At 41.7% G+C, this 23,222-nt stretch overlaps 1 protein-coding gene across 1 annotated transcript in view; it reads right to left on the bottom strand.

The window, feature by feature from the left end:
- LRPPRC (leucine rich pentatricopeptide repeat containing) overlaps positions 1 to 23,222 on the bottom strand; it is a 1,486,422-nt gene that overhangs the window by 581,038 nt on the left and 882,162 nt on the right. Inside the window, exon 23 of the mRNA XM_044079460.1 lies at positions 21,971 to 22,101. Coding sequence (XP_043935395.1) covers positions 21,971 to 22,101 — 131 coding nt within the window. The remainder of the gene's footprint in view (positions 1 to 21,970; positions 22,102 to 23,222) is intronic.

The raw sequence follows: 23,222 nt of genomic DNA, 5'->3' as shown, positions 1-23,222 counted from the left end.
TGCTCCCGGCAGAAACCTTGCCTGAAGAGTTAGTTGCAAGCTGAGCAGTCTCCCATAAAATCATTGCTTGCCTGCATAGAGGATAAGAATGTGTTCCCCTTGTTTGTTGATGTACCACATGACAGTTGTGTTGTCTGTTAGAATCAACACCTGCCCTGGAAGAAGTAACTCCTTGAAAGCCATTAATGCAAACTGGACTGCTAACATCTCCTTCATGTTGATATGTAGATGCTGTAGTCTGGCAGGCCACTTGTCTTGTATCCACTTTCCATTTAGATGAGCTCCCAAGCAATGTCCGAGGCATCTGTCGTTAAAATCTGACTCGCCTCTGGCCGGGTCACAGAGAGTCCCTTGTTTAGGTGACATTCCTGAGCCCACCACAAAAATTCTTTTTGAAGGCAAGGCATTATTTGAATGACAGTGTCCAAATCCTGGCAGTGCTGTGTCCATACATTTTTGAGATACCATTGTAGCTTCCTCATATGCAGTTTGGCATTGGGAAGCACCAGAATACAAGATGCCATGAACCCTAATGCTTGAAGGACTGTCCTTGCAGTCAGCACGGACTGATGAGATAGTTGATGGAAGTAAAGTGATAGACTCTTTTGTTTGTCCGGGGTTAAAAGGCCATCTGGGCTGCTGTATTCAGTCTCACACCCAGAAAGCACATGTCTTGAGAGGGTACTAGACTGGACTTTATTTCGTTCACAGAATACCCTAGGCATCTTAGCACTGCTATAACATATTCCAGATGCTGTAGAAGGTCTTCCTTTTCTTGAGCCAGAATCAGGCAGTCGTCCAAGTAAGGATAGATTTGAATTCCTTTTAGCCTGAAGTAAGCTATCACAGGAGCCAGAACCTTTGTGAATACTCTGGGCGCAGTAGATAAGCCAAAGGGCAATGCAGAGAACTGATAATGAGAACTTCCAGCTCGAAAACGCAGATACTTCCTGCAACTTAGACTTATAGGCACATGAAGGTAAGCTTCCTTGAGATCTAAAGTTACCATCCAGTGATCTTTGCCCAGCAGAGGTAAAAGCTGTTGCAACGTCAACATCTTGAACTTGGGAATGTCCAGATAAGTGTTGAGGATAGATAAATCCAAAATTGGTCTCCACGTGTTCCCCTTCTTTGGTACTAGGAACAGGCGAGAATAAAATCCTAGGCCCCTTTCTGATACAGGGACTGGCTGAATGGCCCCTATTTGGAGTAACTGAGAAATTTGCTTGTGAGCCTCTTTCCTTTGTGAAGGAGGAACGTCTGGCATGCCTTTGAAAGGGGCAATGTATGGAAATAAAACCTGTAACCGTGGTGAATGATATCCAACACCCATCTGTCTTGAGTAATTAAATCCCAATTTTCTTTGAAAAGAGACAGTCTTCCTCCCAAAGGAGCTGCCAGACGAGAATCTACTGGCAGCTGAAAAGGCAGGTCATTGGGTCTGTTTACGAAAGGACTGACCCCTACCCTCACCAGAAGTCTGAGCAGGTGAACTCCCTGTTCTAGGCCTAAAAGAACCTTGAGCTCTGCCCCTACCACGTCTAGACCTACCCCTAGACTGGGAATCATAAGCAGGATATGTCGATCCCTTAGCAGGCCAATTTCTACTAAACTTCGGTGGCTGCACCTGCAAGAAATCTTTAACAGTTTGCATAGACTTAGCTTTGTCCTCCATTTTCTTTAAAACTGCTTCCACAGGCGAACCAAACAACACATCAGACTGTAAAGGAGCATCCAAAATCCTTGTCTTAACATGCTCAGCTAAATTCTGATCCCTCAACCAGGCATGCCTGCGAAGAACAGAACTAGTGGCAGCCACCCTCGAGGAGGCCTGTACAGCATCAAAACCACATTGCAAAGAATGCTTACCCACTTGTTCAGACACATGAACTAAATCCAGCAACTCTTTACACTCAATACCTTCCGCCAAAGCATCCACCTTAGATTTCAATTGTGAAAGGAGATAATTTTGATATTTTAGCATGTGAAACTGACAATTCAACGCCCTCATGGCTAAAGTGGAAGAAGTATACACTTTCTTTCCCCATCTATCCAAAGCCCTTGCCTCTTTATCAGTGGGAACAGGGTTTTTAACAACAGAGGCCTTAACACCTTTAGGTCCCTGAGAAACAGTCTCCGGGTCCGCCCTAGGACTCTTAAAAAGATACTTATGAGCTTCAGGCACCCTATAGTACCTATCAGGTTTAACAGGAGCAGGAGGCAAGGAATCAGGGTTCAGGGAAGCCTCTGCAAAAACATCTTCTACCACATTCAAAACAGGAGGTATAGCTAAGGGCCTATGCTGGGGTAAAAACAAGAATTCCCTAAGCCTTTTCCTAGAATCAGAGTAATCTTGGCCTTCCCATTTAAAGTGCTCCCTCATGGAATGCAGAGTCTCTGAAAATGAGAAATCCTCAGGAGGAGAAGCTGTAGGAGTGGAATCATCCACATCAGAATCAGAATAAGGAGGATAATCCTGCAAGTCTTCCGCAGAAGACTCAGAAGCCTCTGAACACTGTTCAAAACTCTCAAAAGTACAGTTTTGTACCTACCATAAATGTAGATGTTCGAGGATTCCATTGCTGCAGTCCTTACTATTGGGTATAGTCCGCATCCAGTCGGCCCGAATACCAGAGTATAAGGCTGACGTCGGTCAGGGCGCATTAGACTGACGTCAGTACGTCAGGGTACTAATGCGCATGACCGGCGTCATATCCTCAGTCTTTTCTTGCCCCAGATGTCAGAAGACCCTAAAAAGACAAGGCCCAAAATACCTGCACCAAAAACATGTACAAAAATATAAGCATGTAAACTCACCTACACAACCACCCCTAAACACAGAGGGGAAGGAGGGAGGGTAAATTGGACTGCAGCAATGGAATCCTCGAACATCTACATTTATGGTAGGTACAAAACTGTACTATGTTCTTCGTCTCCCATTGCTGCAGTCCTTACTATTGGGTAGAATCCCAAAGCAGAGGTAAGGGAGGCTGGCAAATCATAAAGAAGTAGGAGCTGACAACATGCCTTGCAAAACAGCTGTGGCAAAACCAGCCCTAGACTTAGAGTAGATAGGAAGGTGATAATGCTTAGAGAAAGTATGCACTGAACTCCAAGTAGCTGCTTCCAAAATATCCTTAGTTGCCACCCCCCTTAGAAATGCTGTTGAAGTGGCAGTAGCCCTAGTGGAATGAGGCCTAATCCCAGCTGGAATCTCCTTGCCATGATGGGAATAACAAAATGCAATGCAAAAGCCAATCCACCTAGAAATAGTATGTTTTGACACAGGCTTGCCCTGTGAACTCAAAGCAAAAGAAACAAACAACTGCTGAGACTGCCTAAAATCCTTAGTCCTGCTTAAATAATAACGCAATTGCCTGTGTACATCTAAAGTGTGCAAAATCTTTTCCCCTTTATTTTGGGGTCTGCATAAAAGTAGGCAAATGAATAGTTTGGTTTAAAGCCACACTAGAAACCACCTTAGGCATAAAGGAAGGATTAGTGCGTAATGATACCCTATCCTTATGGAAAATCAAAATGGCTCTACTGCCATAAGGGCCTGCAACTCAGACACCCTTCTTGCAGAAGTAATAGCCAACAGAAAAGCAGTCTTCCATGACAAGTATTTCAATTCAGCAGTAGCCGCAGGCTCAAAAGGTTGTAGAGTAAGTTTTTCCAACACAAAATTGAGATCCCAAGCAGGAGTAGGAGCTCATTGGGGGCCTTATATTCTTTGCCCTCTAAGAAACTGCTTGAACAAAGGATGCGAAAACAATGGTGGGTCACAATCATAGTGAGCGAAATTGCTGCAGCATGAATCTTAATAGAAGAGAAGGACAAACCTTTGTCCAATAACTCAGTAAGGTATTGAAGAGCCGCACTCAAATTAGGCTCAGAAACCTGCAAATTCTTTGCTGTACTCCAAAATAAAATCTCTTCCATTTTTCTCGTACACTTTCCTTGTACTAGGTCTTCTAGCTTCCATAATCACATTTAAAACTTGTTGAGGAAGTTGAGACCTGCTGTGCTTCAATACAGAATATGCCAGGCTGGTAGATGAAGAGAGTGAAGCTTGACATTGAGCAGATGACCATCCTGCTGAGATAACAGATGAGGAATCAGAGGCAAAGGCCATGGAGGCTTCCTTACCAGACTCCGGAGGAGTGGGTACCAGTGTTGCCGAGGCCAATCTGGAGCTATCAAAATCATCCTTGGCCTGTCCTGTCTGACCTTTAATAGTACCTTTGGAAGAAGAGGTAGAGGAGGAAAGGCATACACATGAAGGTTTTTCCAACTGAAAGACAGAGCATCCACTTTCCAAGCTGTGTGATGAAACCCCTTTGTGCAATACTGTGGCAGCTGGTGGTTTAGTGGAGAAGCGAACAGATCTATGTCTGGAGTTCCCCATGACACTGTCAATTTTCGAAATACATGAAGATCCAGTTTCCACTCGTGGGGATCCATGATTTGTCTGCTTAACACATCTGCTAAGGAGTTCTGTGCTCCTGGCAGAAACCTTGCCTGAAGAGTTAGTTGCAAGCTTAGCGCAGTCTCCCATAAAATCATTGCTTGCCTGCATAGAGGATAAGAATGTGTTCCCCCTTGCTTGTTGATGTACCACATGACAGTTGTGTTGTCTGTTAGAATCAACACCTGCCCTGGAAGAAGTAACTCCTTGAAAGCCATTAATGCAAACTGGACTGCTAACATCTCCTTCATGTTGATATGTAGATGCAGTAGTCTGGCAGGCCACTTGTCTTGTATCCACTTTCCATTTAGATGAGCTCCCCAAGCAATGTCCGAGGCATCTGTCGTTAAAATCTGACTCGCCTCTGGCGGGTCACAGAGAGTCCCTTGTTTAGGTGACATTCCTGAGCCCACCACAAAAATTCTTTTTGAAGGCAAGGTATTATTTGAATGACAGTGTCCAAATCCTGGCAGTGCTGTGTCCATACATTTTGAGATACCATTGTAGCTTCCTCATATGCAGTTTGGCATTGGGAAGCACCAGAATACAAGATGCCATGAACCCTAATGCTTGAAGGACTGTCCTTGCAGTCAGCACGGACTGATGAGATAGTTGATGGAAGTAAAGTGATAGACTCTGTTGTTTGTCCGGGGTTAAAAGGCCATCTGGGCTGCTGTATTCAGTCTCACACCCAGAAAGCACATGTCTTGAGAGGGTACTAGACTGGACTTTATTTCGTTCACAGAATACCCTAGGCATCTTAGCACTGCTATAACATGTTCCAGATGCTGTACAAGGTCTTCCTTTTCTTGAGCCAGAATCAGGCAGTCGTCCAAGTAAGGATAGATTTGAATTCCTTGAAGCCTGAAGTAAGCTATCACTGGAGCCAGAACCTTTGTGAATATTCTGGGCGCAGTAGATAAGCCAAAGGGCAATGCAGAGAACTGATAATGAGAATTTCCAGCTCGAAACCGCAGATACTTCCTGCAACTTAGCCTTATAGGCACATGAAGGTAAGCTTCCTTGAGATCTAGAGTTACCATCCAGTGATCTTTGCCCAGCAGAGGTAAAAGCTGTTGTAACGTCAACATCTTGAACTTGGGAATGTCCAGATAAGTGTTGAGGAGAGATAAATCCAAAATTGGTCTCCACGTGTTCCCTTTCTTTGGTACTAGGAACAGGCGAGAATAAAATCCTAGGCCCCTTTCTGATACAGGGACTGGCTGAATGGCCCCTATCTGGAGTAATTGAGAAACTTGCTTGTGAGCCTCTTTTCTTTGTGGAGGAGGAACGTCTGGCATGCCTTTGAAAGGGGCATTGTATGGAAATAAAATCTGTAACCGTGGTGAATGACATCCAACACCCATTTGTCTTGAGTAATTAAATCCCAATTTTCTTTGAAAAGAGACAGTCTTCCTCCCAAAGGAGCTGCCAGACGAGAATCTACTGGCAGCGGAAAAGACAGGTCATTGGGTCTGTTTACGAAAGGACTGACCCCTGCCCTCACCAGAAGTCTGAGCAGGTGAACTCCCTGTTCTAGGCCTAAAAGAACCTTGAGCCCTGCCCCTACCACGTCTAGACCTACCCCTAGACTGGGAATCATAAGCAGGATATGTCCACCCCTTAGCAGGCCAATTTCTACTAAACTTCGGTGGCTGCACCTGCAAAAAATCTTTAACAGATTGCATAGACTTAGCTTTGTCCTCCATTTTCTTTAAAACTGCTTCCCACAGGCGATCCAAACAACACATCAGACTGTAAAGGAGCATCCAAAATCCTTGTCTTAACATGCTCAGCTAAATTCTGATCCTTCAACCAGGCATGCCTGCGAAGAACAGAACTAGTAGCGGCCACCCTCGAGGAGGCCTGTACAGCATCAAAACCACATTGCAAAGAATGCTTACCCACTTGTTCAGACACATGAACCAAATCCAGCAACTCTTTACACTCAATACCTCCCGCCAAAGCATCCACCTTAGATTTCAATTGTGAAAGGAGGTAATTCTGATATTTTAGCATGTGAAACTGACAATTCCATGCTCTCATGGCTAGAGTGGAAGAAGTATACACTTTCTTTCCCCACCTATCCAAAGCCCTTGCCTCTTTATCAGTGGGAACAGGATATTTAACCACAGAAGCTTTAACACCTTTAGGGCCTTGAGAAATAGTTTCTGGGTCCGCCCTAGGACTCTTAAACAAATACTTATGAGCTTCGGGCACCCTATAATACCTATCAGGCTTAACAGGAGCAGGAGGCAAAGAGTCAGGGTTCAGGGAAGCCTCTGCAAAAACATCTTCCACCACATTCAACACAGGAGGAATAGCCAAGGGCCTATGCTGGGGTAAAAACAAGAATTCCCTAAGCCTTTTCCTGGAATCAGAGTAATCCTGGCCTTCCCATTTAAAGTGCTCCCTCATGGAATGCAGAGTTTCTGAAAATGAGAAATCCTCAGGAGGAGTAGCTGTAGGAGTGGAATCATCCACATCAGAATCAGAATAAGTAGGATACTCCTGCAAGTCTTCATAGAAGACCCTGAAGCCTCTGAACACTGTTCAAAACTATCAAAGTCTGGTTCCACCCTAGGCCTCTTATCAGGCGGGGGCATAGAACCTCTAATCATAGTAATCAAATCTTCTGCCATTTTAAGCATATGTTTCTTAGGTACAGAACCCGAAATGCTAGGAGAAGCCCCCACTGAAGCTAAACTAGGCCTACCTCTCAAAGAAGTTTTGGCAACAGAAGGAGAGGCTCTAACTACCTTGGGAAGAGAGGGAAGAACAGTCACCTGAGAAGCCCCCTCAGCCTGGCCTACCTCCTGAGAGGGCACATCCTGTAACAGTAAAGTTTCTGCCTGGGACTCTATGGAAACTCCTGGCAAAACCTCTGGCTCCACTGAGCCACCTAAAGAACCGACGTCCGGGACTGCCGGTTCATCAACCCTAGGCTTCGCTGTTTTGTCCTTGCGCTTCTTGGACGAAGCGGGCGTCGGAGCATCCGACGGCATTTTATAATTGCAACGCTTCCCAAACACTAACCTGGCACAGTCTAACCTCCTCTTAATAGTGCGTTTGTTAAACCTAGCACAAGAGCGGCAACCAACAACGTCGTGCTCAGGCCCTAAACAAGGTATACACAAGGTATGGTAATCCCTATGAGGTATCTGTTTCCCACAAGAAATACAGTTATTCACTTTTTCTGACATCCGGTAAAATACTGAGGCAAGAAAAAACCAAAATGTTCCCCAACGGGGTACTTAGCCAACTCTGTTTCGGTCTGAAACTCCGGTTTCGGAAAGATTTCAGAACGCCAACCTGCACTCGCAAAACTGCTTCTGCATCGGACCACGCGGCAAAAAAGACTGAGGATATGACGCCGGTCATGCGCATTAGTACCCTGACGTACTGACGTCAGTCTAATGCGCCCTGACCGACGTCAGCCTTATACTCTGGTATTCGGGCCGACTGGATGCGGACTATACCCAATAGTAAGGACTGCAGCAATGGGAGACGAAGAACATCTCAGGTTCCACCCGAGGCCTCTTATCAGGAGGGGGCATAGAACCTCTAATCAGAGTAATTAAATCTTCTGCCATTTTAAGCATATGTTTCTTAGGCACAGAACCTGAAGTGCTAGGAGAAGCCCCCACTGAAGCTAAACTTGGCCTACCTCTCAAAGAAGGTTTGGAAACAGAAGGAGAGGCTCTAACTACCTTGGGAAGAGAGGGAAGAACAGTTACCTGAGAACCCCCCTCAGCCTGGCCTACCTCCTGAGAAGGCACATCCTGCAACAGTAAAGTCTCTGCCTGAGACTCCAAAGAAACTCCTGGCAAAACCTCTGGCTCCACTGAGCCTTCTAAAGAACCGACGTCTGGGACTGCCGGTTCATCAACCCTAGGCTTCACTGTTTTGTCCTTGCGCTTTTTGGGAAGCGCCGGAGCATCCGACGGCATTTTATAATTACAACGCTTCCCAAACACTAACCTGGCACAGTCTAACCGTCTCTTAATAGTGCGTTTGTTAAATCTAGCACAAGAGCGGCATCCAACAACGTCGTGCTCAGGCCCTAAACAAGGTATACACAAGGTATGGTAATCCCTATGAGGTATCTGTTTCCCACAAGAAATACAGTTATTCACTTTTTCTGACATCCGGTTAAATACTGAGGCAAGAAAAAACCAAAATGTTCCCCAACGGGGTACTTAGCCAACTTTGATTCGGTCTGAAACTCCGACTTCAGAAAATTTCAGAACGCCAACCTGCACTCGCAAAACTGCTTCTGCATCGGACCATGCGGCAAAAAAGACTGAGGATATGACGTCGGTCATGCGCATTAGTACCCTGACGTACTGACGTCAGTCTAATGCGCCCTGACCGACGTCAGCCATATACTTTGGTATTCGGGCCGACTGGACAGCGGACTACCCAATAGTTAGGACTGCAGCAATGTGGAATGAAGAACATCCTCGGAGGTTGGACCTGTAAGAAATCCTTGACTGTTTGGACAGATTTTGCTTTTTCTTCCACTTTCTTTAGAACCTCCTGTGCAGGGGAGCCAAACAAACTTTGTTTCTCCATAGGAGCATCTAGGAGTTTTGACTTAACATGGTCTGGTAAGGATTGCTCTTTTAACCAGGCATGCCTTCGTATCACTGCTCTAGTCATAGCTGATCTAAAGGAAGCCTCCATTGCATCATAGCCACATTTTAAGAAATGATTACTGACCTGCTGAGAGTTATGTACCAAATCCTGAAGGGACTTGCGGTCTATAGGTTCAGGAGAGGACAGTTTTTTATTTAGCTGGTCTAACAAAAATTCCTGGTATTGAATCATGTGAAATTGACAGTTTAAGGCCCTGGCCGAAAGAGTAGCAGATGTATAAACCTTTTTACCCCATCTCTCTAATGCTCTAGATTCCCTTTCAGAGGGAAGAGGGTTTTTGGCAGAGGCAGCTGCCACACCTTTAGGGCCCTGTGAAATGGTTTCTGGGTCTGCAACATGAGCCTTATACAAGTGTGTCCGGCACCCTGTAATATCTGTCAGGCTTGGCAGGGGCCGGAGGAAGAGAATCAGGGGCAGTACTGGCATCATTATATGCATCAACAACTGAGAGTACTGGAGGAATGGCTAAAGGCCTATGCTGTGGTAAGTGTAAAAAAGTCCTTAGCCCTTTCCTTGAATCTGAAAAATCCTGGCCCTGCCATTGAAAGTGTTCCCTCAGAGTGTAGGGTTTCCCCAAAAGAAAATTCTTCAGGAGGAGAAGCAGAAGGAATGGAGTCTTCTGCATCAGAATCCTCATAAGGAGAATATGGGCCTTCCTGATGGTCTGAAATATCTGAGTCATCCGAGGAATAGTCTGTAGAGACAGGTTCAGGGGGTTCAGTTCTAGGCCTCTTATCTGAAGTAGGTTGAGAGGCCCTGTCTGGGTAAGGTTGGGATCCCCTGATCAAAGAAATAAGATCCTCAGCCAGGCTGAGTATCTGGGAACTAGAGGTAGGCCTGTGTGAGGGAGCTTTTGTAGGTAAGGCCTTAGAAGATTTAGCTGCTTTAGCCCTGGAAAAGGCCTTGATAGACATAGAAGCAGGGGGTCTAGCAGCCCCACGTGCAGGGGTAGAAATGTCTAAAGGAATAGTGTCTGACAAATCCTGGGTGCCTGCTTCTGTAGCAGTAATTTCAGTAGCAGATTCAGCCATGCTCTGTGAGGCCTCGGTTATCGGAGGCATGCTTTCGGCCGAAGGAAGAACCGAGGACTCCGAAACCGAGACACTTGCGGTTGGCCTAACCGTGGTTTCAGCCGAAACCGCGGACCGCGAGTGTCGGTCCTTTTCCTTGCGCTTTTTAGCTAATTGTGTAGTCGGAGTCTCCGACGCATTTTATATGCAAAAGCAGGACCAAAAAACTCCTCTGCAAACTCCGACCGACGTCTAAGCGTCCGTCGGTTGAAGGAAGCACAGGCTAGACAAGCTGATATGTCGTGGTCTGGGCCTAAGCAAGGAAGGCAGTAAGAGTGGAAATCCTTATGAGGTATTTGTTTCCCACAAGTTAAACAATTATTTACTTTGTCTGACATCGGCTGAGGCAAGAAAGAGTCCCCAACGGGGTACTTAGCTTTTTTAGAAGTCTTCGGTAGTAGAAATCTCTGGATCTGACCGACCGGCACTTGCAAACAGCTTCTGCTTCGGGCACCGCGCGGCAAGAAAGACTGAGGAAAATGGCGTTGGCTGATGCCTTTATACCCCAGCAGCTATGATGTCGGGTGAAGTGCGACTTCAGCCGAGGCCAGACCCAGACTTTCGAATCCGGCCGACCGAAGGGCTGCCTGAGGCAGGACAACCCATATGTTAGGACTGCAGATGCATCCTTGAAGGACATCAATAAAATCAGTAAAAATGTGGGATTGCAATGCAATAATTACATTTGTGAAATATGACAGAGCAAGAAAAATCTGGAAATATTGGACTTTTTCAAAATTTGTTGGATTTGTGGGGGACTCTAAAGTATATGCCCTACGTCATTTCATTAATGTTCGGAAAAATGCTGGGAAGAGAGGGGACATTTTCTTTTCTTAATAGTGCTGTATTTGTGGTGTATGGTTTTCTTTACATGCTACTTAAGTTTAATGGGGATTGTAAACTGGTGCTGCTGTTCTTTTTCTCCCCTCCACTCTTTGTTCTTGTATAGTTTTGAGAAATATAGGCAATGCAATGATTAAAGAAAAAAAGAACCTGGTTAAAAAGGCATGACAAAGTTGAAATTAATGTTCTTTTTTTCATTCTTTTATCGGGAAATAACTGCATTAAGCACCTTAGATTGTAGTTTTAAGAGAGAGCAAGTAAATGAAAAAGAATACTGAATATGAGATTTTTAACAAATGCATGTATACTTGGTAGCAATTCTGCAGCTGGTCTTCATGCTTCCATGGGAACAACCTGATAAAGAGAAACTGGCTATCTGGTTCTCATGTTTCCATGGAGACGATCGGATAGAGAAAATGGAGACAGTCTGGTGGAAGGGGATTGAATAAGGGAAAAGAAAGAACTAAAAAAGAGAAATTGGCTAGGACATAATTTTCTCTGAAAATAATCAGGGGTTTTCCCAGCTACGAGAGCTTTAACGATAAGACAAACCCAATTAGACTTTAAGTAAAATTTTCTCCATTTTTTAAATGCAATAGGGATACTAAATAAACAGGTGCTTTTGTTTTTTTCTTTTACTCCTTTCTCTGATTTTCTTTGTTCAGTTTTAAGAAATGTAGGCACTGTAATGGGAAAAAAAGGAAGGGGGAAGAGAAGGGGGAGAGAGGAAAGATCTGGTTAAGAGAGTATGATGAAAGAAAAATCAGTGTGCTTTTTTTCTCATGCTTGCATATGGAAATGACTTGGTTAAGACCACAGGCATTATCAAGTAACAAGTTTATTACAAAGCATATAAATGAAAAAGAATATTAAACATTATAAGCCTTTTCCTGGTAAACAAGGTATGCTAAGCAGTTTTGTTATCTAGTCTGCATGTCACTAGAAGACAATTTGATTAAGAAAAAGGGCTTGGAGAAAATATTTACTGAAAGCATTCAAGTGCCTTCTCAGCTGGGAGAGGTATAAAGATAGACAAAATCAAACAGCACTTACTAATAAGCACAAGCTGTACCATACATCTTAGCATGATTAACCTGTCTTTTTGATTACCTCTAGCCTGCCTGTGTGGCTAACAACTTAGGACTTTTTATTAGGAAGCAAAAACTTCAATATTTGAAGATGTACATAGTTTTGTGTGTTAATAGGTTTTAGGGGGGTTGTTTAGTCTGTTTGCGGCCTTTCAGAAAAACAAAAATTTATATACGTTGCATAAGGGCAAATGGATATGACAAGAGACAACTGTATAAAAGACCAACCTACCGAACAGTATATGCATGTAACATAAAAGTTGATCGTAGACATTTAGCAAAAAAGCAGTTATACATAAAGGTGGTAATAACTATAAGAAAATGATGCTTTCTGTAATGTCTTTCAATGTGAATGGTCTTACAGATATAACTATAAAAAAAGAAAGTGAAATATACTATATGCAGAGTGCAAATAGCTACGCTACAGGAGAGACACTTGGAAAGAAATGAACATGTGAATTTGAGAAAGAAAGGTTTCCAGGATGGATAATCAGCTGAATATCTGGGGCAAAGGAAACAAGGAGTACTCATATAAGTTCACAAATGTGTACTAGGCTAATGGCCCTGGAGCCTTTACAAGCCTAGCCCAAAAAAATGCCCAGGAACCGTGCCACCCGATGTTAGTACACAGTGCTCCTATCCAATAGGGCAACTGGAACGATCCCTGGAGTTAACTTTTTATTACCCATCCACTCGAGATTTCTCTTGAAGAGGGCCAGCGAGGTGCTCTACTTGACATGAATGGGAAGCTTATTCCAGAGTATAGGCAGTCTTTGGGAGATGAACCTGTCCCTCCAGCATGTTCTGTTAATTGTGGTAATGAGGTTGTGATCTCTGGAGATGCGTGGGGGGATTGGGATTTCTTTAGGTGTAGCACTTCAAGTAGGGCTGGGTCGGACATGGCTTTGTAAGTCAAGCAGAGATCACCTCTAAGTAGATAAGAGACCGAGAACAGCTGACATTTCTTGAGTCTCTCCATGTAAGACATGTGTTTAAGGCCTAGGATCAGTTTTTGTGAGGCACTTTTGTGGCCTCTCCAGCTCTTGTAGGTGTCTGGTCAGGTACATGCCAAACAGGGTGTACATTCGATGACTGGCCTAATGAGGGATGAGTAGAGAGGTATAATGACATCTTTCTTCCTGGATGCAAAACCTTTGGTTATAAGACGTACCACGTAGAAGGACTTTCTGACCACAGTGGTAATGTGGTGATCGAAGGTGAGGTGGCTGCTGATCTGGGTGCCCAGATCTCTTAAAGTCCCTTCAGTCCTCAGTGGGCTACCATCAACGTGGTAATTAGAGGGAACTGAGATTTTTCCAAAGGGGATAAACGCATTTTTTGGCGTTAAGTTTCAGGCCATGGTTCTGACACCAGTCACTGGTCTAAGAGATGCCCATTTGTAGGATGTCTGCATCACTTGGGGAGTTGATAATGACTCCTAGCGTGCAGGCATCAGCAAAATTGGTCAGCGAAAGTCCTTCTGTGTTGGCCTGGACTTCTGAGAAGAAGATGCCAAACAGGAGAGGGCCCAGGACACTGCCCCGTGGGATTCCACTCGTGACTGGTTAACAATCTGACTTGGAATCCGCAACTTTCACTCTGTGGGTCCTGTCTGTCATTGATCAAGGCACACAGATATGGTGCCAGTTCGTTTTGTAGCTCATGTAGGATGCAGCCAGGGATATTATCACATCCCATGGATGCTGTATTCTTGGCTTTGGACAATGCAGCCATTATCTGTGCTGCAGGAATGGTGTGTAGCAGGCTTTATACAAAAGGGGCTCCAATAGTGATAGAAGAGAAGAAAAAGATAATAACTGAAGATATATAATGCTAAGGGGCTACTGTCAAGGGAGTATTACACTGGCATGTATTTACATTCTACCTACAACTGCTACAATGGAGCTTAAGAACATTTTTGGAAAAATAATCAGCTTTCAAGCAAGGAATATTACTTCTAAGTGGAGACTGGAAATTGGCTTGCAACAGTGAAGATGTGTCTGGGGGGGTCTCAAAGGGAAAATAAAATAAAGGAGGTTATATTTTTGAAGAAATTTATGAAAATGTTTGGCATGGAAGATGTGAATTCAGTACTATGAGTTCAGAGTGAATTTACATATTATTCACCAAGATACAAAAACTGGGCTAGGCTAGACAGAATTTATATCTCACAGGACCATGTAAATTTAATTGAAAGTCTTGAAATGCACCCAATAACTATTTCAGATCGTATATCAATAATAACTAAAATAAAAATGCAAGGTAATGAAATAAAATAAAAATGAGACATTGGCGCTTTCCTACCTATCAGTTCAAAAGAGAGGAATTTAAGGAGTGGGTTTTGGAATTAATTCAGGAGCTACTACAGAATATAGTATTTTCTTCTGAAAATATAGCTAGGGAGTGGGATAAAATTAAAGTGGAGTTTAACACCAGGGTGGAAATAAAGAAAAAGGAGATATGGTTAAGAAGTAACAAGAATTATTTAGAGGGACTGAAAGTACTGCAAAATGGGGAAATCTCTTAGAACAAGAAAAGAAACTTCAGAATGCTAAACAGAAAATATGGCATTGCCTCGATAAAATTCACAAGTTTATAAAGATTGCTATTAAGCAACTGTTTTTTGATAATGATTCTAGAGCATAAAAATTTTTATCACAACTCAGGCAACAGAAATTGGAAAGGGCTATCACCAAGCTTAGGGAGCCTATAACAAGAAAGATAACAAGTGATCCTGTAGAAGTATTAGAAATATTTTGGAAATTTTATGAACGTTTGTATGAAGCAGAGAGATATGGAAATCGAGAAAAGGTACAAATGGAAATGTTTATGGAAAAATTAAATATGCCAAGGTTAGAGGTAGACGAAGCTCAATTACTAAGTCAGGATAGGGAGAGATGAGATAAAAATAGCTATGTATAACCAATCTACATGAAAGTGCCCAGAAATAGATGGCATGCCTGTGGGTGTTTGAAAGCTAGGAGGGAAGAAAAATTTCAGATCTTTATCAGTTAACAGTATTTTAAGAGGAGGGGAAGTACCAGCATACTGAAAGTAAGGCGGTAGTATCGGCAATACCTAAAGAGGGTACACAGTCATAAGATCCAGCTTCATACAGGCCCATTTCAACACTAAACCGTGATTATAAAGTGCTTATGTCTATAATTGCTAAAGGAATGGCAAAAATTATACCAGACTGTTAGATATGGATCAGTGTAGTTTTGTGGAGGGGTGGCAAACATAGACAATATTAACAGAACATTTGTGATCCAGAGGGAAGCAGAATGTAAGAAAACACCACTTTTATTGGTGGGTCTTGATGCACAGAAAGCATCTGATAGAGTAGACTGTGACTTCATGAGCAGGGCTATGGAAGCAACTGCTTTCCCTATTGATTAGGAGTGTGTGTGTATATGTATATATATATATATATATATATATATATATATATATATATATATATATAAGGGATCAGAGGTGAAAATTAAAGTGAGTGGGGTCCTGTTTGATAACTTCTGCTTGAGTAGAGGAACCAGGCAGGGCTGTCCACTTTCCCCTTTGTTGTTTGCATTATATTTAGAACTACTGGCAAAGGAAATAAGGGACTCAAATTCAAGGATATAATTGGTAAGGTAGGCAGGAAAAGCTGCCTCTGTTTGCAAATTATATTATTTTATACATAACAAAACCAGAAAGGTACATTACAGTGTTGTGGAACATTTTAAGACAGTTTCAAATCTTCTCAGGATACAAAATTAATGAAGCTAAAACAAAGGCAAAAGTGGTAAATTATGTACCCACACACAAATTGGTCCAACGATATCCATATTTATGGGGACATGATAAAATGAAGTATTTAGGAGTATGGATTAGAAAAGACTCTGCTTTGGCAGCTAAGGATATGTGGGAAGAGACTAAACAGAAGATAATACAAAAATTAAAAAAACGGAAGTTTTGTTATATGGATACGGATACTAAGATACAAGCAATTAATACGTTTTTAGTCCCATTAGCCTTATACACAGGTCAGGCATATTTTTATCAACCAGAGAAGAAGCTGTGGACAGCAATTAAAAAAGGAGTTGAAGGATTTTATCAGGGAAGGGAAAGGAAGTCTGCAAGGGTCAAGTGGGATAAGCGGGTTCTTCCAACAGAACAAGGTGGATATGGACTACCCAATTTGAGGGGGGATTTTAGAGCAACACAGTTAAGGCTCTTACACATAGCACAACCAGAAAACTATAATTCAAAGTGGAAAGGAATGATGATGATATGGGGGGGGGGGTCAAGAAATAAGGAGGGATTGGGATTTTGGATGCAGACTCTTAAAGAGAACAACAAAAATCATAGAGAGTATTATATTCATAAAATAGCAGAGAGTATTCTAAGAACTAAACCAGGAAGAGAATAGAGAAAAGAGATTCTGCCAATAGGGATGACTGTGGTTAGGGATGCAGATAATAGGCCAGAGAGGGCTGGAATTTATTGGAGAAAACTGGCAAAGGAACCAAGGTATTGGGAGCAAATAACTAGAAAGGGAAAGGTAATAGAATGGGAAGAGGCCAATAATTTATTTGGACTGCAGGTTAGATTCTGCCTTCCCTATTGAGGATTGATATCAGAGTATAGGCCAAAAGAAAGAAATAAGGGGGGAGGGGTTCCTAAATGAAAGACCAGCATTGGTAGAGTTTATAATTGAATCTAGAACAGAAGTTGCCATTAAAAAAGAAATAATTAGTAAAGCATTTAAAATATTGCATGATAATTATAAGAATTCATCAGAGGAGCTTAGGAAGGATTGGGAAAAGAGACTGGATAAGCAATTCACAAAGAGACAATGGGGGATACATGTATATCTCCCAAATATGCAACAAAGTCTAGAAGATTTAGGATCTTTGCTTGGAAGTGTTTACATCGATATTTTATACCTCAGGCAGACTCCAAACAATTTTTCTCAGGTGGACAGCAAATGTTGGAGGTGTGACAGGCAAGAAAGAGGTGGCTAGGAGCATATTTTTGTGAGTGCAATGAGCTGGCAGACTTTAGAGATTCACTGCAGAAAACTCTGTCAGAGATGATGGGTGAGAGGATTGGAATGACTGGGGAGATGATTTGTTTTAGCTATGATACAGAATCGGAATTGCCTAGACATAGTAAAGCCTCGCTAAGTCTAATTATGGTGGCTGCCAAAAAAAGCAGTTGCTAGAAAATGGAAATCAAAGTCTGGACGAACTTTACTAGAAGTACTAAATGTAGTAACAGAGAAAACAACTGGAATTGGGATATTTACAAAAGGGAAGGTGCACACTATACAGGAAAAATGGGAAATGTGGGAATAATATATGCAGAGAAGGAACAAGGTTTAAGAGACAGGATTTGAATGAGCCACATAATGCTTAACTGACAATGACTGGATATACAAGTGATGTATAATGTTTGCAACTACAGTTGTTTCAATGGTGTCTGATGTATAATGTTTGCAAATAAAGTGGTGTCAATATTGTTTGTTTTTCATTGATATAATTGTAAGATTATTGAATTATCACGTATGACATAGGCAAATATGTTTATTGGGGAAAAAAATCAGGCACATCTCCATGTTGCTTCTACAAGCTTATTACAGAATCCCAACTGACCACCCATCTTAAAAAGACCTCAAAGGTTGAACCTACTGGAAGAAGAAATATGGTCTGTTGTGAAAAATCCCCAAACTCACAATAATTTTTCCTGAGTTTCCTGTATCATATCAGAGTCCTCAGTGCTGAGCAAATGGTCAGCAAGACACCAAGACATTCTGAAGAACGCCTACTCTGTGTTCTTCTGGATGAAGTCAAAAAGGACCAGTCTGGATGGCCAACTTTTTGACAAGCTGGCAATAGCCTGGGTTAACTATGAATATGTGGTATGTGGACCATAAAAGGCAGGACACTCTGGAGAACCTTAAGACACAAGGGATTGCTTCTGTGGCCCTTTTATGTATGAAAGGCAACTCCTCAAAGTTATTCAAGGGCTACTGAATGGACCAGAAGTATACTCCAGAAGTGTCTATTGATCTGACTTCTGAGAAACTTGTACTATTTTACCCCCTGGTCTTAACGCTTGTAAAATGCAAGATACCAAAGTGATCTCCTGAGTAACCCATCTATCAAACCATTCCATTTCATGAAAGGGAAAACCTGAAGGCATCTTGGTGCTATTTTCATCAATTAAAAAATACAAATGGTCACAATGTTTCTTTCAGCAAGCGGTCATCGACAAACCCTCACTAAGAAGCAGCTAGTCTGATGAAGTCCTCTGGGATTTTTGTCAACACTGGTCCTCCTCAAAACAAACCCCTCTTTATAACTTTATTCTCATATTTTAGTAAAACAAAACTGGACTCCTTGTAGTGTTGGTCATCTAACAATACTCTGAAGTCAAACCCTACTCTCAAGATGCCTTGGTCAGGTGGTAAAGTCACGGCACTGAAGATCTGCCAGTGCTGAAGTGCTTCAAGTGAGGTAAAACTCCTAAACAAAACATGCACAATGAATGCTTGCATTGTAAGGAGACCTCTTCCAACTGCAGCAATACTCATTGAAGAGGAACAGGCCTTCAAAGGTCACTGAGCCTGAATGCAATTTTTTTTCTACGAACCAATTACTCATTTTACAGATTCAGACTCTGAATAGTGAAGAATTAGAAAAAATATATATATATTAAGAAACTCAAAAACAGTAACAGCAGCACAGAAAGAAGAAAACTTTACATTACTGAATCATTACTCTAAGGGCCTTCTCATTTTCACTGAAGGTCCTACAGTGTCAATGGTGAAGAAGGCATCAGTCTTCAAAGAGTAGATGAACAAGACTCTGCAGTAACTTGTTTGCTGAAGTGCCTTTTACTAGTAAAGATGACTGGATAAGAATGTCTTACTGGCAGCTTGAAGTGGATCTGTCACTGATGTGTTAAACAGACATCTTGGCACTCCAAAGAATATTCTAAGGTGTTTTCTCATACTAGAGGGTTGATAAAATTCAACTTTTCTGTCAAGGCTTTTGTTAAGTCCAGGAATTCTAAACAGGAAATTTATAAACGCAAGGATACAACAATTTTTTGGAGACATTATGCACTGCAAGCTGGCACAAAAAATTTTCCTAGAACTTTTAAGAGGTTCCACTTCTGGTTTAAGGAAGGAAGAAATAGAATTGTGCCAGAGAAATGCTGGTCCTTTAAACATCAAAGGTTACCAAACCAGCCAAAGAAAAGGGGAATAAAATGATGTATTCCCTCCTCTCAGACCCAAATGACAAAGAAGGCTGCTTATTACTTACTGTTGTAGTGTGTGACTCCACTGACAGTGAAGTTGATCTCACTGACAGCTTTCATCATACATTTTGGTGATGCACTTTGACGTGGGGGTTTGTCAGAATTTGACGATGACAATTTTCTCACACATTTTTATGGTGCACTTCTAGTTCTTCAACAAATGAACAATTCCCGTCTCATCATCATCATCACTTCTTCAGTGACTCCACTGTTCAGTGCTCTGAAGACAAACATCATTCTTAGAAATTACCCCGATCACCCTCTGTCTTCTGGCATAAAGCTGAAATGATGGAAATTTTACAAAATTCACATCTGTCTTGGGGAGGCATTTAATAACTACACCGACATTTATGAAATGGAAACAATGCTTTTGAAACAGCAACAGATCCAATCTTAAAAAATTCAAACAGAAAAAGCTTATTTTTCTTGGGCATACACAACCTCTGCTGTCCATCAGCCCCCTCCAAGCCAAACGGCCTAATTGTTCCCATCACCAGAGCAAGGGTCGACAAGGAATGGCCATCATACAGACACAGCTACTGGGTGGTTTAAGGGTTTATTAGTATGCCCTAATGTTTGCTCCATGGATGTTTGGTTAGTGAAGCAGAAGGGGAATGTGCAATGTGCTGATTGCCCTGGATGTCCCTCACTTCTGCAAAGGACATTGCCAGCAAGTAGCACTGCCTCATTCCCTCAATTATCAGAGGTGGTTTCCTCCTACTTCACTGGAGAAAGTGTAGGTCAACTTTGAGGAGCACTGCATGCCCAAGTCTCCCATCTCCCTGGGAAAGGAGAGCAGAATGAGTCCCCTTCACTGCTTTCCCTCTGTGCCTTGCTCCTCTAGGAACACTATTTAAACCCTACTCCTTAAAGATCCACTATTAATCAGAAGCAGTGCAAACCAAATCTATATGACTGAATGAATAAATGTACTGAAAGACAGTCATTTAAATAAGATAACATTCATAAACATTGCAAATATGAAGGGCTACCACATAGGAGAAACGATATATCACAGCCCTATCCAATTCAAAGTATGGCCCAGTGCTCCAGAGTATAAGCATACACTATTGCAAATCTGTAAGAGTCCAGGTATATAGCGGACATGAAAATGACTGGTGTCAGCAATGTTTGCAATTCACATGTGTGAACTGTAGTATATATATGGAAGCAAGAAAACTCAAATGTTACTACAAACCAACTTCAGAAGTAAAAAAAAGAAAAGAAAGAAGAAAAGGTGCCCCTGAACAACCTATACATGCTGAGCAGGCTGCTTTTGGGTACCAGCAGTCATCTACAGCACTGTACAGCTCCATAAAACAGTACAGTCGCATTTTAAAACAGCAGTACTTCTACAGAACAATCCACCAATCAAACTACTGCAGGATGCAGCCAAACTCTCTGGCTGTTGACCCTATGAAAAATCAGAGCTACAGCCAATGGGAGCCACAGATTCACTTAATCTGCTCATAAGCATACTACCGTAATGACCCCTTGCTCTGCAAACACAGCAAAGAGGCAGTATCTTTTTTTGAATCACCTGTTGTGATATATATATATATATATATAATATACAGAACAAAATGCTTACACCCACTGATTTGACACTGCCATGCTCAGTGTTCAAATAGCAGAAACAGTACCTACCTACAAGTGAAAAAGTAGGTTAGGTGCTCCCATACACAGCAGTGTGTGTATATCCAGGAAGCTCAGCTGTGTTGAACCCCATATACTCTCTCAATATCTGCATACTGGCTCCCTCTGTGCACTGATACAAGGATAAGCCTGTGTAAGAATCACCCCCATTAATACAACCACATGACTGTACAGCACTTAGGACAATCTTTGCCAATGAGGGCAGTTTTTTTTAAAGCACTGAAAATGCTCAAACTCTGCTCCTGATGACTGGAGAGAGTAGTGAGGAAGGGTCTTGCCTTCCTTCTAAACGGCGCCTTTCAATGCTGACAAAAAAGGTTAAATGTGGGGAAAGAGAGGAAGGCAGTCTAAAGACTACTATAAAAATTTTGCCAGGAACTCCACCTGCTGAGAGGAAAATAATTCTGCAAAAGACTGCAATGCAGACGCAGGACGAGGCAGACTGTAAGGTTCAGTAAGCAAATATTCTGTGTTCTGCCTGATATGCATATTCATTTATATTACAAAAACTCCCAGAGGCATTAAAACATGTTACCTTCAGAGGCTTAATATTGGCCATTTTGTTTGCATGACTACACACCAAACCAAAAGCTGAACGAAACAGTTTAAGCTCAGTTTTTAAAATTAAATGTCAGACGCAGTAATCTTTTAAGTATTCAACTAAGCTATATATCAACAATGCATAAAACTGTATATTTTTACTTTAATACAATATGCTACAAAGCTCATTTCTAATCAAACCAAAAACTGAATAAACTATAAAATCCGTGTGTAGAATATTCACCCAAAACTTCTAATAAGGTAACGCAAGGTTGACAAACTTGAGCTAACTGATAAGAAGGCAAAAACAGTGACATGTCTTGGGATGGTGTACTTACAGTTGTTGTTTTAGGTTCACTGCTTCCTCAGCATTGTCATGTCGGCAGCACAAATTTATTAAGGCAGCATAACCTCCTACACTCATGTCAGATTCATACTTCATTTTCAGTTCAAGAGCTTTTTCTACATTCTAATGGAAAAACAAAAGAGAAAATGGCAATTACAGTATGAAAATGGAATATGTAAACAGTATGTTTCAATATGAGAAGAAGTGAAGAGCTATGTATAGCCTTTTTCCAGGTGCTCCCCTTAACTGTGGCTGACCAACACACTACAGCAAAAGCAGTTATAGCCACTATCTAGTATTCTTCATACAAGCCGCAATTCAAAGAGATGTTTGTGTGTGTGCACATACATACACACACGTGTGTGTATGTATACATATATATATATATATATATATATATATATATATATATATATATATGAGAGAGAGAGAGAGTTTTGGCAAGACTGTCTTAAAGAAGCACATCAAAGAAGATCCCTGCGGGAATAAGTTAGCAGACAGCCCGCTTGCGATAAATTATTTGCAAAATTATAAGTGCCTAATTACTGTTCTCTTACATTTAATTCTTCTATAACAATACTTCAAAAAGAAGGAACACAGCAGGTGAGCCCATAAATAAGCTTAAAAATGCATCTCTGCACCTGAAAGCATTATTTCAAACATTTAAACTCTCAACCACTTTAATCACAGGGAACAGCACTTGCACTTAAAAGCACTGAATCTCATGCAATCACAGAACAAATACAGTGGTGCAGTTGAATAACTATCGTGTCAAATACTTATTCATAAATTTCATCGGTCAATCATTTACAATGGCGGAAATCAGTAAATAAATACATACATAAACAGTCCCAACACAGTTCTGTAAAATATTATTTTTACTGCCTAACAATACCAATCATAACACCATGAATATAAGAGTTTCGCTAACATATTACAGTAATATACGATTGATACAAGATACATTCAATAGAAATTGGCGTATACTCAGTATGGATGAAAAGATTAAGGGGATAGTTGGAGAGGCACCTAAGTATGCCTTCAAAAATAAGAAATCACTCAAAAGGATGCTATGCTATCCTAAAACACAACCCCCTAATTCAATAGGGAAGAGCAATGCAGGTATTTTCCCTTGTATGAAATGTAATTTCTGTTCCTTAAGAGATAGTAGTAGTATATTTGTACACCCTGTCACTGGAAAAACACTAGAATTTAAAGTACATGCCAACTGTAATTCCATCAGT

The sequence above is a fragment of the Protopterus annectens genome, chromosome 1.part0, assembly GCF_019279795.1.
Source record: "Protopterus annectens isolate FY-2018-M chromosome 1.part0, PAN1.0, whole genome shotgun sequence".
NCBI classification, from domain to species: Eukaryota; Metazoa; Chordata; order Ceratodontiformes; family Protopteridae; genus Protopterus; species Protopterus annectens.
Note: the sequence above shows the minus strand (reverse complement) of the source record. Positions and strands in the feature narration are given on the sequence as shown.